Source organism: Eleginops maclovinus, chromosome 23 (assembly GCF_036324505.1).
Source record: "Eleginops maclovinus isolate JMC-PN-2008 ecotype Puerto Natales chromosome 23, JC_Emac_rtc_rv5, whole genome shotgun sequence".
Lineage (NCBI taxonomy): Eukaryota > Metazoa > Chordata > Actinopteri > Perciformes > Eleginopidae > Eleginops > Eleginops maclovinus.
This window is the reverse complement of record NC_086371.1, coordinates 19219930-19236054: the sequence shown is the minus strand read 5'-3', so window position 1 is coordinate 19236054 and position 16125 is coordinate 19219930. Positions and strand designations below refer to the sequence as shown.

At 40.6% G+C, this 16125-nt stretch overlaps 1 protein-coding gene across 3 annotated transcripts in view; it reads right to left on the bottom strand.

The window, feature by feature from the left end:
* Positions 1-1602: 1602 nt before the first annotated feature.
* The window catches only part of stag2b (STAG2 cohesin complex component b), a 28864-nt gene continuing 14341 nt past the window's right edge, over positions 1603-16125 (bottom strand). For 2 of the 3 annotated variants that reach the window (XM_063876177.1, XM_063876178.1), the window contains exons 28-34: positions 14654-14782; positions 14235-14461; positions 12208-12424; positions 11126-11233; positions 10255-10381; positions 5138-5215; positions 1603-3461 (exon numbers count right to left, since the gene is read on the bottom strand). In XM_063876177.1, the coding sequence (XP_063732247.1) occupies positions 3438-3461; positions 5138-5215; positions 10255-10381; positions 11126-11233; positions 12208-12424; positions 14235-14461; positions 14654-14782 (910 nt within the window). In that variant the 3' untranslated portion in view covers positions 1603-3437. The remainder of the gene's footprint in view (positions 3462-5137; positions 5216-10254; positions 10382-11125; positions 11234-12207; positions 12425-14234; positions 14462-14653; positions 14783-16125) is intronic. The other variant, XM_063876179.1, reaches the window with a different exon arrangement.

The window sequence follows — 16125 nt, the reverse complement described above, 5'->3', positions numbered from 1 at the left end:
GACCCTCCTTGACCCTCTTTGAGGTCTCAACACCAGCCCAACTGATAGGGCCTTTGGAGGCCCTTGGGTTATCAGGAGTAAATATAAGCCAGAAGCCCTGTGGCTCTGATTTAAACTGAGCAGCCCTGACCCCAGAAACACAACTTCACCTAACAAAGCTAGTAGATACACTGCTGTCGGAACAAGGGATGCACAAATATATGGGCTTGTCACCGGTCGAAAGAGGATTCAAATTAAATTTGGGCCAGACCAAAATAAACATTTCTAACATGGACGACTGATTCAATTATGCGCATGTGAAACGAGCTGTTGCCTAAGCAGGTAAACAAGTAAAAAAAGATCTCTGCAGTAGTTCACTTTCGTCCAGAGAAGATTCTGATTTAAAGGGTGCAAGACTTTCAGCCTTGCTTTTCGGAATTAAAAAGGAGAGCCAGTTTTTTAAGAACCGAAGCTGCTTATTTTTTATAGCAATTAGGCAAATTGCATTAAAGGGTTGTCAGTAGTTCAAATAAAGTGCAGGCAGATTTTGCCCAGTTTTAAAAAAAAATATTCTACAAAGCCAAATAATGGGATCCAGTTCATTCACTTAGTATATTATTGAGTTTAAGCCACAATCTGTAAAGCATATGTTCTCATTGAGTGTCAGCATAATGATGGTAATTCAACTACAGTAGGGACTTGATGTTCTTGGAAATCAGGTGGAAGAACAAATTTCCATGTATCAATGTTGGCAATTAGTTGGCAAATGTCATCAAAAATCAAATACGGTGCATTCCAAAGTGAGAACACATCATGCTTTAGAGAGAGAAGTAGACAACGTAATGGTTTTGGCACAGAAGCGTGAGATTTTGACATAAAGAAGCTCCTCATTAAACAGGTTTGACAATGACAACGGCTTTACACTAAATCAAAAATGTCTATTTGGTCTTTCTTAATAAACACCTCCAACAGCCACGCTGCAAATAAAGCAGACCGCTCACAAGACAATTTTCGAGGTAAAAGCTTTCCTCACATTATTCTAATATTGGACATATGACGGGCAGCCTGACGCAGTGAAAGCCTCTTCATGTATCACACGTGTGGCGTTGAATGGTCTGGTTCTAACCGGTCCGCATTGATCTGAGCTCGTCTTTATTAATCATGTACTTAACACAGAAGTCTGTGTCGCTTTCATCCTTTCTCCTGCCACCTTGTGTCCTCACTTTTATCATTCCAGCAACTCTTTGTTTCTGCAGAACAAGACATTACTCTCGCTGCAATGGGCCCCCTTTGATAGCAGACACAAATGTAAAAGGCTGTCACATACACAGAGATGTGTGCATTGAAGAAGCGGAGTGCCTGAGAATAAATATTCATAACCTTTTCTGCAAAGAGAAAAAAAGAAACATGGTTTACCGAGTGACACCATGTGCACTTAGTCAATCATGATACTGAAGTTTAGATGTGGGCCTAGGTCTACACTGCCCCCGTGTGGTGAAAAAGTGAAGTGCCACCCAAAATACATTTGCAAAAGTAAAACCAAGTTAAGACAAGAAATGTGCAACCTGGATAACTCCCAGAATGAAAGTGTTCTTTGTGGTCAAAAGTCAAAAGTACCACAGATGAAATGTGTTGATTTTTATTCAAAAGTTACTGTCTCCAGACAAGTACAAATCAGAAACAGAGTGACTGAAAGAGGATGGGATAATAGACAACAACTTAGAGTGTAGGCAAGAGTGCAGAAAAAAAAACAAAAAACACAGAAATGGCCAAAAAAGGAAGGTAAAAGAAATTAAAATTTTGTATATATATACACATGATCTAATAAGAATTTATACCAATGTAGTGGTAAGTAACAAACAATAAACAGTACTTTTTCCTTAAAAGAATTTTCTTTTTTACTTACATAAAATAATTAGGCAAAACACATATAGGCTGTTCATCTACTTTATCACATTACATCTGACCACCTCATGTTTCATGTTCTAAGAAGCCAATTATCCACCTTTAAACATGACCGATCCTCTGACATGGAAGATTACTGTGAGAGAAGGTGACCTTCACAAGCATGTTTAAGGCTTAAGCATGGAATGACTACAAAATAAAAACCTCAGTAGACAAAACATTTCATTAAAACTTGTGTGACAAATATATGTCAAAATCTAAGCTTTGTCTAGCTGCCACAGCGCTGCTGAATAACTCTCATCTTCAGTATTGTCTTAATGACTACCTTTCACTTTGAAATCATTTTAAGTATTTTGTGACAGGACCTTTTAATGTTGAGAAAAACCTTAAAGCTGAATTTCACAAGTCTTTTCATTAGTTTTATCCAAACTAATTTACATGTAGGAAAAAAGGTAGAAACCCCCGAAGACATTATCAAGACAAAAAAAGAAAAAACATAAAAATACAAATTTAAAAATCTTCCTTGACGCATGGCTTCACATGCTTTCATTTTTTACTTTTTTTTTTTTTAGTTTTACTTACATTTCTCAAACTTTGTGACTGAAGGTTGAAAATAAGAAAAACCAAAAGCACATATATAAAATCAGCACCGATTCATATATAACTTTTATTTAAAATGTAGAGATACCCATTTCAACATTATGCTGCTGGATTTTGAAGAGAAGAAACAAAAAAAGAGATGTGTAATTCTTTGAGTGAGCTGCTGTCTGCCAGAGCCCACACAGTGGCACTACTGGGAGAAAAATCTGCTCTTTGTTAGGAGAGGGGGGCACAATTCTCTAGTAGATGGAGGGTTAAGGAGTGGTCCAAATCTTGGGGTAAGCTCTAGGACTTACTGCTTAACAGTGAGGGGAATCTTCACAGCATAAAGGGACTGATTCTACGTGACACCGCACCGTCTTAACCGCCAGTGGTTACCAGGAGCCAGGACAGGCCCAACAACAGGGAGGAGGAAGTGATGGAGGGAGGGGGGGGGGAAAAGGAGCACAGAAACATAAAGACCTCCATCCACTTGGCTAACACAGTACAAGCAAGCTACTACAGTCTGTTTATAAATTACTACTTCACACCTGGTAACTTACTACAATTGTAAAAAGGGTTAGACATGAACAAAATAATGTATCTTAAGTTAAACACACCAATTCATCCCCGTTTAAAAAAAGGAAAGAGGAGAAAAAAAAAAAAGCTATGATGGATTTTCTTCAGACACGTCTCATTTCTAAATAGGTTTGGAAGTGGCCTGTTACACTATTTCCGAACAGGAAGAGCTTACCCAAGATTATAAAAGTAAATATTTGAAACAATGTCCTCTCTGAGCAAGCAACACTGAGTGTGGGTTGTCGTTGGTCCACGTGGAGTACAAGCCAGATCTTTTTTTTTTGTAGTTTTGGATTTTTCTTACAGAAAACACTTTTGTTTTCGCATCTAAAATTCTCTTTAAATACAAAGCGCCTCTTCTGCTGTCCCAGCGTCAAAATCATCTGGATATTAGCTTAAAACATGGACACCCCAAGGACCTAAAGGAGAGGGAAAGAAGGATTAATAACCAGATCATGTCAAACAGATTCAAGAAATCAGTAGGCTTAAGACATGCAGCTATAGGACAATAGATGCGCCCTCGTACCAAACGCAGATTTTAAAATGATGCCAGAAAACAATATTTATGTTCGTCAAAAACGGTATAATTAATCCAAAAATATGAAAGTCGAGTCAACTAGAGCATCAGGCTGCAGAGACAGCTTTGTCTCTACAGAGCTCTGAATAAATAGGGGATGGATGTCCGGTAGGTCTGCCGGGGGACAAGTGGCAGGCAGCAGGCTCACACTGAAACTGATTTCTGAATCCGATCGTTTATTTTACTGTCCTTTTTTCTGTAGAGGAAGTAAAGAAACTGTTACTCTGGATTTGTTGCTTGAGGTGCAATATATGCCTCAGCAGCTTTAAGACATGAAGAGACTATTATTTAATGCATTATGTTTGCCAGAAAGTGGGCGGGGCCATCATTTTGACTGGAAGTGAGGTTAGCGCCTCATACTTTATTTTTGTAGAAAAAACACTGAAATAGTTTAGTATGACTAACTTCTTTCAGACAAAGTTAATGACATACAGGAATTACATTTGCCATGTTTTATATCACTGAAGACCACTTTCAAAATAGGAAGACTTGATCATAAAAACTGGTTGGTTCATTTATTTTTTGAAATGTCAAAAATTCAACAAAATAAATGTAACAAAAGCTTTTCTTGAAGCCAGCAACAAGAGTAAGTGTAGCAATAGCAGGCTGTTGTTAATGTCACAATGCATAGAGTCAAATGGCTTTCTATAGTTAGCTCACCTCTCAGATTCATACAAAAATAAACTAATTAAATATAAAGTTTCGTTAACAATTGTACCATACATTTTAATAAGCTAGTGTGTGTAATATCTGGCTCTGCACGCATGTTAGGATTGAACATTCTTCCATTAATTATGTTTTGTATAAATAAACACCTGATCAAATAGCACAGCCTGATTATTGGGAATATAGTTTCAAACTGGAATTTAAAGCAGGACTTTTTTTCCCAGGCAGACTTCCTGTGAGCAGCTGAGCGTTCTGCGTGTTGTTCCTCTCAGAGAAAGCATAATGGAACGAGACGGCTCGCTGTTTGGTGAAAAGAAAACTGTTTTCCTGCTGCGATACTTTCTGTGACAATGAAATTACTCAAAGTTGACATGAAACACAGACACATTCTTTACACCGAGGCAGTGTGAGAACGAACGCAGAGGTCTCCTGAGGCTGCAGCATGTTCGCACAGGGGTTTAATGCCTGCAGTGCCTTCTGAATTAAATGAAGAATTGGCGTGTTTACACAGGCAAAATGCTGGCTTCTGCACCAATGAGAGCTGTTGTGTTTGGCGGCAGAGCGTGCAGGCTGGTCAGCAGGACTTGTCTAAATGTTTTACACCGCCTCATTCAGCACCACTCCAAACACAGCGTGCCCTGAAGTGGTCTGTGTAATGTGACTGTTTGCAAGCCATCCATTCTGCATCTCTTCCCATTACGAGTCGTCTCTCACTCTGCCTCACAAGCTCCTCCAGCTGGCCCCCACACACACGCACGCACGCACGCACTACGAGTTCGCCATTTATGTGTGTAGCTCTTAATACACACACATATTTATAAACTGATCTAAGATCGAGTGGATGCTACTTACCGATTCATCCATGATAGAGGCAGGGTCAAAGTAGTCCGGCTTGAGCTCAGATCTTTCACGGCGGTTCTTCGAGGGCGGCTGAGAGAGAAAAGCGTGTTTAGAGTCGGGCTGGGAAATACATTTCTACAATAGTGTGACACGAGGCTAGGTATGGTGTCAGATTTGAGACATTGCAATTCCAGAATTGTCTTCTGTGCCTGGTTTTAGGGGTGAAACAGTAACAGTCAATTATGTGGGGTTTTTAACCCATTTAGACCGGATCGCGCATATGTGTGTATTTCCCTTTAAGACCGGATCACGCATCTATGCGTAGTTCCCTTTAAAGCCGGTAAACGCCTCTGTGTCATTTTCAGCGATGCGGTCTTTTTCAAGGCACATGACCAGTTATACTCACTGTGATTGGCTAATATATACCTGGAGTGAGTGAACGAGATGCTTGGTGAATTTTTTTTAAAGAATAGAATGTTTGGTCGAAATACACGTGTAGAATGTTATGCTCGAGCGGCGGGAAATTTAAAGCACCAGTGATTGATCATGGCTGACAACTCAAGTGAAGGAAGTGACATTGAAGAGGGAATAGATGCAGAATATCAAGTACAAGCAGATGTGTTAGCAGATGGATTAGAGGAAGATGACTTAGATAGATTAGTTTTACCATCCGATCGCGTAGTTAGAGAGCAGTGGATACAAGCGATGTTTGGGGAGGAAGAGGGGGATTTGTGCGAGTTTGCCGGCTTCGGGAACGAGTGGAAAAGTGACAACTTTCACTCGCGGGAGAAAATACCATTTAATCGCGAACCTGGCATAAAGATAGAGCTGCCACTGCCAGATGTTATAACACCAGTACAGGTGTTCTCCCGTATCTTCACAGAAGACATGTGGATGCGTCTTGTAACGCAAACAAATTTATATGCTGAGCAAACACGGAGTGCAACTCCATCAAACAGCAAGTGGGAGCCTGTGACGATCGTCGAAATGAAGACGTTCGTGGGACTTTGTCTTGCCATGGGAATCATTGAACTGCCATCGCGAAGAGACTTCTGGCGTCAAAAGAAGTGGCTTTTCAGAACAACCATCCCACAAGCCATGTCAAGGGACAGGTTTGCCATCATCTAGAGGTAGGCTAATAAGAATATTTGAAATCGTTTTGTAATGATGACGGTGATGTCATATGACATGATTACAATAATGATTTGATCCTGATACTAATAACAATAATATAGCCTATATGATATGATACATAAATACATAATGTAAATAATTATAGTGAATTATTTAACTAATTACATGATACATAAAACAATACAAATGACAATGATATATTATGATGATAATGATTTGATCCTGATACTAATTACAATAAGCTAATGATGATGGTGATGTCATATGATTACAACAATGATAATGATTTGATCCTGATACTAATTAAAATAAGTTATGTCATAAGATCACAATTGATAATAATGGATAATAATATGATACATAAAAACAATACCAATGTCAATGATATATTATGATGACGATAATAGTTAATGTATGATGATAGATAATAATAGATGATTATTGATAACAACAACTAAATGAATACAAATGACAATGATAGCTCATGATGATAGCAATAATTCTGATGTCAGATGATTGATTTTGTATAATTTTAAAAATACATGACAATGAAAGCTCATGACAATAACAACAACATTAGCTCAATGTCAAACAATAAAACAATATTATTCACTGTCTAAATGTACATTTTCAGGTATCTCCACTTGCAAGACAACGACGCCATTGATGTGGACCGCACTGATAAGCTCTGGAAAGTCAGATGGTACCTCAACTACCTGAAAGATCGTTTCCAGGAACTCTATGAAGTGAATGGCTTCGTGAGTGTCGATGAGAGTATGGTGAAATTCAAGGGTAGACTCTCTTTCCGACAGTATCTCCCTCTCAAACCCACCAAGTGGGGCATCAAGGTGTGGGTCATGGCTGAGAGCTCCACTGGCTATGTGTCAAACTTCCAGGTCTACACTGGACGTAAGGCGGGGGGGAGTGAGAAGGGCCTTGCGCACCGTGTGGTGATGGATCTGGCAAGACCATACTTTGGGTCCCATCTCTCCATTTATATGGACAATTTTTATTCTGGGGTGCCGCTCTTCGAAGACTTGAGTGCTCATGGCCTGGATGCCTGTGGGACCATTCGGTCCAACAGGAAAGGAATCCCCACGAAGCTTGCTGCCATGGCCAGGCATCAATACACGGTGCGCCAGAAGGATGACCTGACCTTCTGTGCCTGGCAGGACACGAAGGCCGTTTTGGTCCTGTCAAACCACCATGCACCAACGGCAACAGGGACTGTCAAAAGGAGACAGGGAGGAGATGTCCAGACAGAGGTCACAGTGCCAGCATGCCTCTCCGACTATCAGAGGAATATGAAGGGGGTCGATCTGTTGGACCAGATGGTGGGCTACTACACCATCAAGCATCGGTCCAAGAAATGGTGGCGGAGGCTCTTTTTTTATTTCCTGTCGGTCAGCTGCTACAACGCCTACATTGTTGCCAAGAGAGCAGGAGCTAACTTCAGTGGCTACAAAGACTGGCAGGAGGACCTTGCACAGGAGCTTGTCACCCCTGTGACAGCAAGGAGTGCTCCTCAGTGCGCCACAGCACCTGTCTCAGCCTCAGCCCAGCACGACTGTGAGAAGATCTTTGAGAAGAGAAAGATCTGCAGGGAATGTTCTCTGGCAAAGAATGGCACAGACGCCCGTCCTGGTGCGACAGTTTATGGATGCAGGCAGTGTAATGTGCCCCTGCATGTTGAGTGCTTCGGAAAACATGTCCGCCGCACTTGATGAAATGGAACATTTATGTTTATGTGCAATGTTTTTGTTCAAACTAAACCTCTGTTTGTTATGGGGTGTTTTACCAATGGGTTCTGTTCTCTGTTTTGTTCAGGGTTTTAATGTTAATATTTAATATTTATAAAATTGTGACATTGAATGAAATATAATGAAATAAAAGCAAATCTGTATCGATTTTTCAAAATGAACTTATGTTTTTGTTTATTGATAAAATAAAATAAAATGAAGTTGAAGATTATATCAAAGCAGTCAGTTTAAATGGAAGCCAAGGAAGTTAGCTCTTAAATGCTTTTAATTTTATGTTTCTATCTGCTATAGAGCCTGAGATACTAATGTTTTAGTAGGCGTGGGGAATTTTGTCAATTTTTATGAAAAACCTCAGGTTTTAGTAGGCTGTTTCCAGAAAAGTGCTTAGGCAAAAAAAGGCCTTTTTAGCAGGCGTTTTTAGGCCTAAATGGGTTAAAGCAGCTTTATCATTTGCCTTTCATCGTCATAAAATCCACATTACTGATGCTATTTGTTAAATTATCATTGGGCAAACATCAACGGTCTACCATCAAATATTGCAATAAAATCTATAGAGCTATTTGACAAATAATATTCTAATATATGATATTAGTCGCATCGCCAAACTCTTGTTTAGAGCACATTTTCCACAAACATTTCCAGCTCTATCTGCTTTAGTGGACAACTGCTGCTGGTACCACAACATTAGGGCTGAACGATGAGGAGAAACCCCAACGTGTGAGGATATGGATTTGAGCAAACATCCATTATGATTTTTAAAAAAGCGGGAATATCGCTTCAGCAGATATTTGCAGCGCTATCCTTATACAGCTCAATTTGGAAATGCGTGCAGCGTTAGGAGTGTAAAACTAGGGCAATTACCTGGCTGATTCAACATGACATCTGGATTATTTGAGACAGAAAACAGCACAAGGGAATCATCCAAATAGACCAGGACAACATTTGGTTCTCACTCATCATGCGTGGCGGCGTTAGGGTAACTAGTGAAATAAATGCGTCATGTTGCGCTGAGAAGTCGGGGGCACTGTCTGCCGCCTTCATCTTTGAAAACAAACAGACATCCTTCAGCAGCCAACAACTCCCTTTGATGATCTCCTGTCTTTCTTGCTCTTTTTGATGTTACATGCAAATATCAACATGCGGCTTGTTTTGGATTCCTGCATGCCAAAACCAATCAGTGTTTTCTAAGAATAGCTGCCATGTAGACCGAGTGTGCAAACAAAACCAGTAACCAAGTAATTAAATCAGAACATATTCTGGGCTGAACCATGGCAAAGCTAACATAGTTAGCGGAACGCTAATAAAAAATCTAACTGAATGGAAAAACTGCGGGGGGGGGGGCTGACACATTCTGGAAACTATGTTGCCATAAAACCAAAAGGAACAGATCCTGATCGGTGGTCTTAGGAGTTCAACATTCAAAAGAAAATGATAAACAAAGAGACGATGAGAGCGAAAAATCTCCTGAAATGAAATGTGTTTTCCCCACGCTGCTCGCTAAAGGCAGTTAGGTTTTTTTGTGCGTCTTCACATGAGGTCTTTGGCCGGCCACTTCTGAGCTGGCGCCAGCTTTAGGGTAGCATGCGATCTACTAACGAGGCTTTCTGGGAATTTTTAAGGCTTTTGGAGATTTTTGAGGATGAATCAGAGTTTTGAGGTTTTTCAAATGATTGTCTTCAGAATTAAAATCAGATTTCAACTGTTTGAAAATATATCTAGTTCTGCGACTGTAAAATAATCAGACCATGATGATTCTCCAGATGCAACATCTGGCCTTAATGTTCTGAGACCAGATGTTACCTTTGTACCAACAACAACACTAATGTTGCTTCCTAATGGCCCTCTGACTGAGTGTCTAAAAAATACTTAACATCCCTGTTTGCTGAACTTGATCTTCAGAGATCCACGAAAGACAGTGGGCGTTAGTAATGGAGAAGCCATTTAGAAAGGGGGGAGAGAATAAGAATATCAGTGCGACTGTAGAGAGGAACATCAGTCACCATTAGTTCAAACTGTTGGGTTTTACAGGGTCTTATCAGGGAGCTGGGATCATCTGTCCTTTCTTTGATATATATTCAATATTATCGTTTATTTCTGTGTGAGCTGGCATCCTTTATGTGCATCTCCTGTCTGTTCTAACTGAAAGAGTGGGAGAGACGGCCCGCTAAAAGAACACCATATTTGTATTTAGGTACAAATGAACAAGCGCTTCATCAAGTTGAATGCTCCTCTTACCAGATCGATGTCCATGGTGTCGAAGTCCATGCCTTCGTTGAGGTCATCCATGCGGCCCTCGGATGACATCATCACGTCCTCCACGATCGGCTCTTCGTCTTCCTCCATCAGCCCAGTGCCGCGACGACTGCAAAAACACACCATTGTTCAATGATGGAAACGATACTCCAATGAGATTCTCCCAATGTGTGCAGGTATGTGTATGTGTATATGTGTGTGTGTGTGTGTGTGTGTGTGTGTGTGTGTGTGTGTGTGTGTTAGGGGTGCGTGCCTAAACGTAACATCAGGTACAGGTACAGGTCCGGACCTGTACCTGAACAATTTGACAAATTAACATGTGTTCTTCTGAACTTCTTCAATAATGACAGAAACATTAATAAACTGTTGACAACATGTCAGAATCTGTTCTGGCCCCCAGAAAACTTTGTTACGTGATCCCAGAACTTACTGGTCTTCCCACAAACAAATTCACTCCGCGGCCTTTAACGGCAGAATTACACAAAGCAACAAAGGCTGCCAATGCCAGCAAAGGAAAAATGGCTGACCTGCTTTTGAGTCTTTTTGACCAATCAGAACGCTACATCAGCCAAGCTCTCGCAATGTCTCGTGAGACTGTGGCGAGAGGATCTCAATTCAAAGATGGCTCTGATTTCAAGTTTCAGCGCGGCATTTTACGTCTTTTCCACTGCTACATTTTCGTCCTTGTGGTATGATTTACACATCTTCAGTCACAAAATAAGCATATACTTTACTGTGAATGTATATCTGTACAGTACTGGTACTTCATGATCCGGTATGTTGGACCTGTACCGAATCGATTTTCACGGTACAGTACCGGTACGCAGCCCTAGTGTGTGTCTGTGTGTCTTACATGGCGTGCTGCAGATTGGTCCTGAGCTTGGCGTAGTTCATGGCTCTTTCCTGCTGCTGGCGTGCTTCTTCCTGCTGTCTGTGAGCCAGCATCCACGTCACCTGGGAACTGAACGCACAAAGGTTTTTACTCCACATGTGTTTGGTAATTAAACTGGAGATGCTACAGTGAAGTCAGACTGAAATACCTGGCCCTGCGCCTGTGAAGAGTCAGGTTGGATAAATGAACTAATCAGTCACTGTCCCGGCAGGAGCAACACTTGGCAGGATGTTGAGAACAAGCATCTTGCAGCCGTTTACTCTCAGAAATTAACAAGCCTAATGAAGTTTGGCTACATATTCCAGTCCGCTGATCCCATTCTGAGAGAATCAGTGATCAACTCAACTGTATGATCGGCCTGGCCTAGATGCATTTATAGAAACCCTTGGTAGGAAGCGTCAGGGTTCAAGGGAAGAACAGGAAACTCATTTAGAGAAATTCTGGGGCAAAACCGAACATTGGGGAAAGAAAAGTGAGAGTGTTTGTCAGTGGATTTTAAAGTGGTGTAATTTCTTTTCTTTTTTACTTAAGTTCTGAAAAATTGCTTGAAATATTCCTAAGAATAAATGCACCCTGAGGGAACACATTCATCTGAACAGTTATGAGTCCAAACAGCTTGATTTTTTTTGGGGGTGTCCCACCAATTTAAAAGGTTGTATTATTTTATTTTGCACTGGGAATAAAAATGTATAAATAAAGCAATAAAAGCATTTTTTTTAAATGCAGGAATTAAATCTTCTGAAGTGAAGTCCTCTTTTTTTTAAATTTAAATTGTAATTCTGTTCATTTATTAAAGAACAAGAACCCACTCCAAACTGAGACCGTTGTATTATTTCTGATTTAAAGTAAATATTTTTAAATAATAAAAAACACTATTTTAGTTGAACTGGTTTTGCGTGCAGGAAATAAATATCCCATGGTGAAGTAGTTTTAATACAAATTGATTTTTGAATGTTACTCAAGTTAATGTACTGAACCAGTACACCCCTGTTGCTATGACTTCATCGTCATCCCTCAGGAATGGCGCGGTGACAAACACTCACTTGTAGTCCAGGGGGGGTTGCTGCGGCGTCTGTTGATGGGGCTGCGGGTGTTGATGGGGCTGCGGCTGGTCGTGGGGGAGGGGGTACACTCCCATGAAGCTGTCATCGCGTACCCTCTTAGGGTCTCGCATGGCGGTGGAAGTGAGGTGCGGGGACGGCAACATGACGGGGGTCTGCATGTTCTGCTGCCACACCTCGCTGCTGCTGCTCTCCTCTGCTGAGGAAGGGCAGAGTGTGAGACAGTCTGCCTAAAACTCCGGCCTGTTTATCATACTGGGTTCAACGGCCCAAGATTTCACACAGGTATCATATCCTGCCCAAGTTCCTTGTGTGAGTTTCAAATCAAAGTTAGCAAGTTAAAGATTGTTATTTAAAAATGTTCAACAAGACAGGGATCTAAATCATTTGTCCATGTTCTATAGCAAACACTTTTACAAGCAATTCAATGTAAAAGTCCCAATGCTTATATCATTTAAACATCACTAGCGGTCCCAGTCATATGTTGTCTCATGAGGGTAATGCTACGTTTGATACGCAGAACACGACCTGAATACTGGAGAAAACAGATATACTAAATGTCTCTTCTCCTCAGCGTTTGGACATCTTGTGGGTTGGTGCTTTTAAATGGTCTATTGTTTTTACTAGTATTTGTTTTATGGAGTGGGAGCTGAGCTGTTGGAATTTTCGTATATTTGCTTGTTTATTTGACTGTACAGCACTTTGGTCTGGAGGTTGTAAAGGGCTTTATAAATAAAGTTGTAGTGTAAAAAATGTTTGTGGCCAAAAAATAAAAACAAAACATCCCCTGCTTTCCAACGAATAATTAGTGTTTTGTTATTTAAATGATTTGCTTTAATTAGACGTAGGCCTACATGTGGCAGTCTTGCTAAGATACCGGCTATTGTTCTTCATTGTTTTTGTGTTTTACAGATGTCCTGTCTGAACTTCAAAGTGGGTTTAAGTTGATTTTTAAAAAACACAACACTTTATTTCGTTACATTTCTCCCATGTTAACAGATCCAAACTGGGCTTGTATTTGATGCAGGGAGAAACTGATAATGAGAACATCCTTGGTGATGAGTAAATCTTCAGTAAACACAAACATGCATCTCGGCGCCCTGTGTGGTGGAAAGGAGCAGGGCGCCTCCTCTGACTCTCTCCCACCATCTGCTGTTTAATCTCCTCAGCATCAGACCGGCAGGCATCTGGGTTAATCTGGGCTCCACTTCTGCTTTTTTAACATCACTGATGGGCCAGGCTCTAATGTATGTGGTTCACATGGAGACCTGGTTTTTCTTTGCACTGGTAGGTAGTGGTGATGTTTACAGATAAACACAAATGCTGGTGTCAAGTTTTAAAGCTTTAGATAAGGTATGCATCTGCCTAACATGACTGATCTGAAAGCTGTTACACTACTATGAATATTTTAATTCCATATTGTTTTTATAGCGATCTTTATTTTATTATTTTCTATTTATTGCACTTTTATTCTTATGTTTGTATAAATATGTTTGTCTTTTATTGGATAGTTTACTTAAATGTCTTGTGTTTGTTTATTTAACTTGTATTTTATAATTTATCACATGTTCTTAAATGAACTGTTTACGTTTATTTTAACATATATTTCTTTGATTTTCAGTTTTTTATTTTATGCCAAAAAAGGATCAACGTTCACGAAAGAACAATTTCGGGGACAAATAAAGCAGGGTCTAAACCGGGTAACGGGGGTGCTGCGATTTCTGAATTAGATCGTTTCTTTTACTCTCCTTTTGTTCTGTAGAGGAAGTAAAGAAACCGTAACCCTGGATTTATTTGTTGTTTGGGGTGCAATATATGACTCAGCAGCTTTAAGACATGAAGACACTATTTTTTTTCCTGCTTCGCTCCAAAGCATTATTTCTGCTGGAAAGTTGTCCGGCTGTAACTTGGATAGGTAGTGGCGTTAGCGCACCTCATACTATATTTTTCTAAAAACCCTGTAGTTAATATACGATTAATGATTTTGTTGGTTCCTTAGTTCGGGATACCTTCTGGCAGCTTCCTCTTGGCTGCCGAGGTTCCAGCTGTAACAGCCGGGGGTTTAATCTTCTTGGAGCGGATTGAGGATCCTCTGCTCGAGTAGCCGCTCATCACCGACATAGTGTCGTCATCGCCGCCGGCCTGCAGGGAGTTCCTGTAGGAGATGAGGGGCAGCCAGCAGTCCTCCCGCTGCAGCGCCATCTGGAACGTCATGAAGCGCTCCAGGTACATGTGGCTGAGGAGAAGCAGAAAACAAGATGAAGAAACTCATTCGTCTTTACAGACAGCCAGGTGCACATTCCAACCGGAGGGAGAAGAAAAAAAAAAGGCTGCATCGCATGCATCAGAGACACCAGTTGCACCAGTTGTCACAAACACCTGTTACACTGAAGACCCCCGACTGTCGGCTCGGCAGGAAAATACTTACACAGTCCTCTTGTCTTGTTTCATGAGCTTGGAGGAGAACTCGCTGAGGATGTCTAAGAAAGATAAGTTGAGAGGAGGGCCTCCTTCCCCCTGGGTGCTGGGATCCTTAAATGCAAACTCGATACCGTCCCTGGGAGACGCAGGGAGACGGGGAGAAAGAAAAAAACACCATGAGCAGAGAGAATGTGTGCTTTCATTGTCATCAGACATTTAACCCAACTGTGGAGTGTGATATAGGAAAATAAAGCTGAACCGTATAACGTGTCATAACATTCATTTAGTATTTTGAACCGTGGTCATGTTGGCGCCTTTAAAACATTTGGACCAGCAGCACGAGTGAACAAACTACCTTTAAGAGTTTAGTTTGAGAAGCTTCTCTCCGGCATGGCTTTATACCTTTTATCTAAAGATTGGGCACAAGATTTGAAAAATATTAAAACGTATTGCGGTTATTCTGAATGATTTTGGAACTGTGCTATGAATTTAATTGAGAAATTGATCGTCAATGAATCATAGCTGTCATTATCATTGAAAGAACAGGATTAAGTTACAGATTTTAAAAGTGTCTGTACCAAAGAAACGCATTTTGTTAAGTTTATAAAGTATGATTTGTACAACGGAATATCTCTGCAGCTGAACAGCCTTTAACACATTTTGCGCTTTCTCCAGTTTGAATATTTGCAGTACTTTTAATGGGATTTAGGTATTTTATATTCATTCTGGAGGCCACAAATCTTGAGAAAAAGTATTGTTCCAAGTGTTATGGTGCACTCTTTAACACGTGTACAGTTTCGCTCACTTTTATTTAACAAGTGATAAGTAAAGTGATTTACAGAATATATTCAGCCTCTTTAGTTCTTATAAGCAATACATCACTGTCTGTTCCTCTTACACTCAGTGCCACATTAAACTATAATGCGCTCACGCTGCTATAACGTAACGCTGCACTACATACACTTTGTACGGTTTAACATCTTAAATACTCGAAACAAAGCACCGTGTCTTTCATTTCTTTAACGTCTGTCGCACATCTGGCATATCCCGTTACATAATGCGCCCATATGTTGCACAAGTGTAGGGGATGCAGAAGCTAGCATAGCAAATGTGCATACATGGGATTTCCTGGAACCTGGCTGGATATTATCCCGTTATAATCCACTTGAGGAATGAAACAATTGTGATGAGAGTGGTGTGTTTACAATGTGGAGGATTGTGAGCCTTTAGTACACTCATCTGCAGGTGAAAACAAACAAGATGCACCTCTTAAAAGGTCAGGTTTGTCACCGCAGCAGATAGCGGTTAAACACACGGTGGGAAAATTATGATGGAGCCGCAGAAGTTAGCGCTGTTACAAATTGAGGGGCCCACATTCTGCCACACACGGAACACGTTGTGCTGCTCTGGATTAAGCAAGCAACACAGGGGCTGTGTGTTTCAGCTTTGATTCTGTTCTGTGTGTTTGATGTTTTTAGA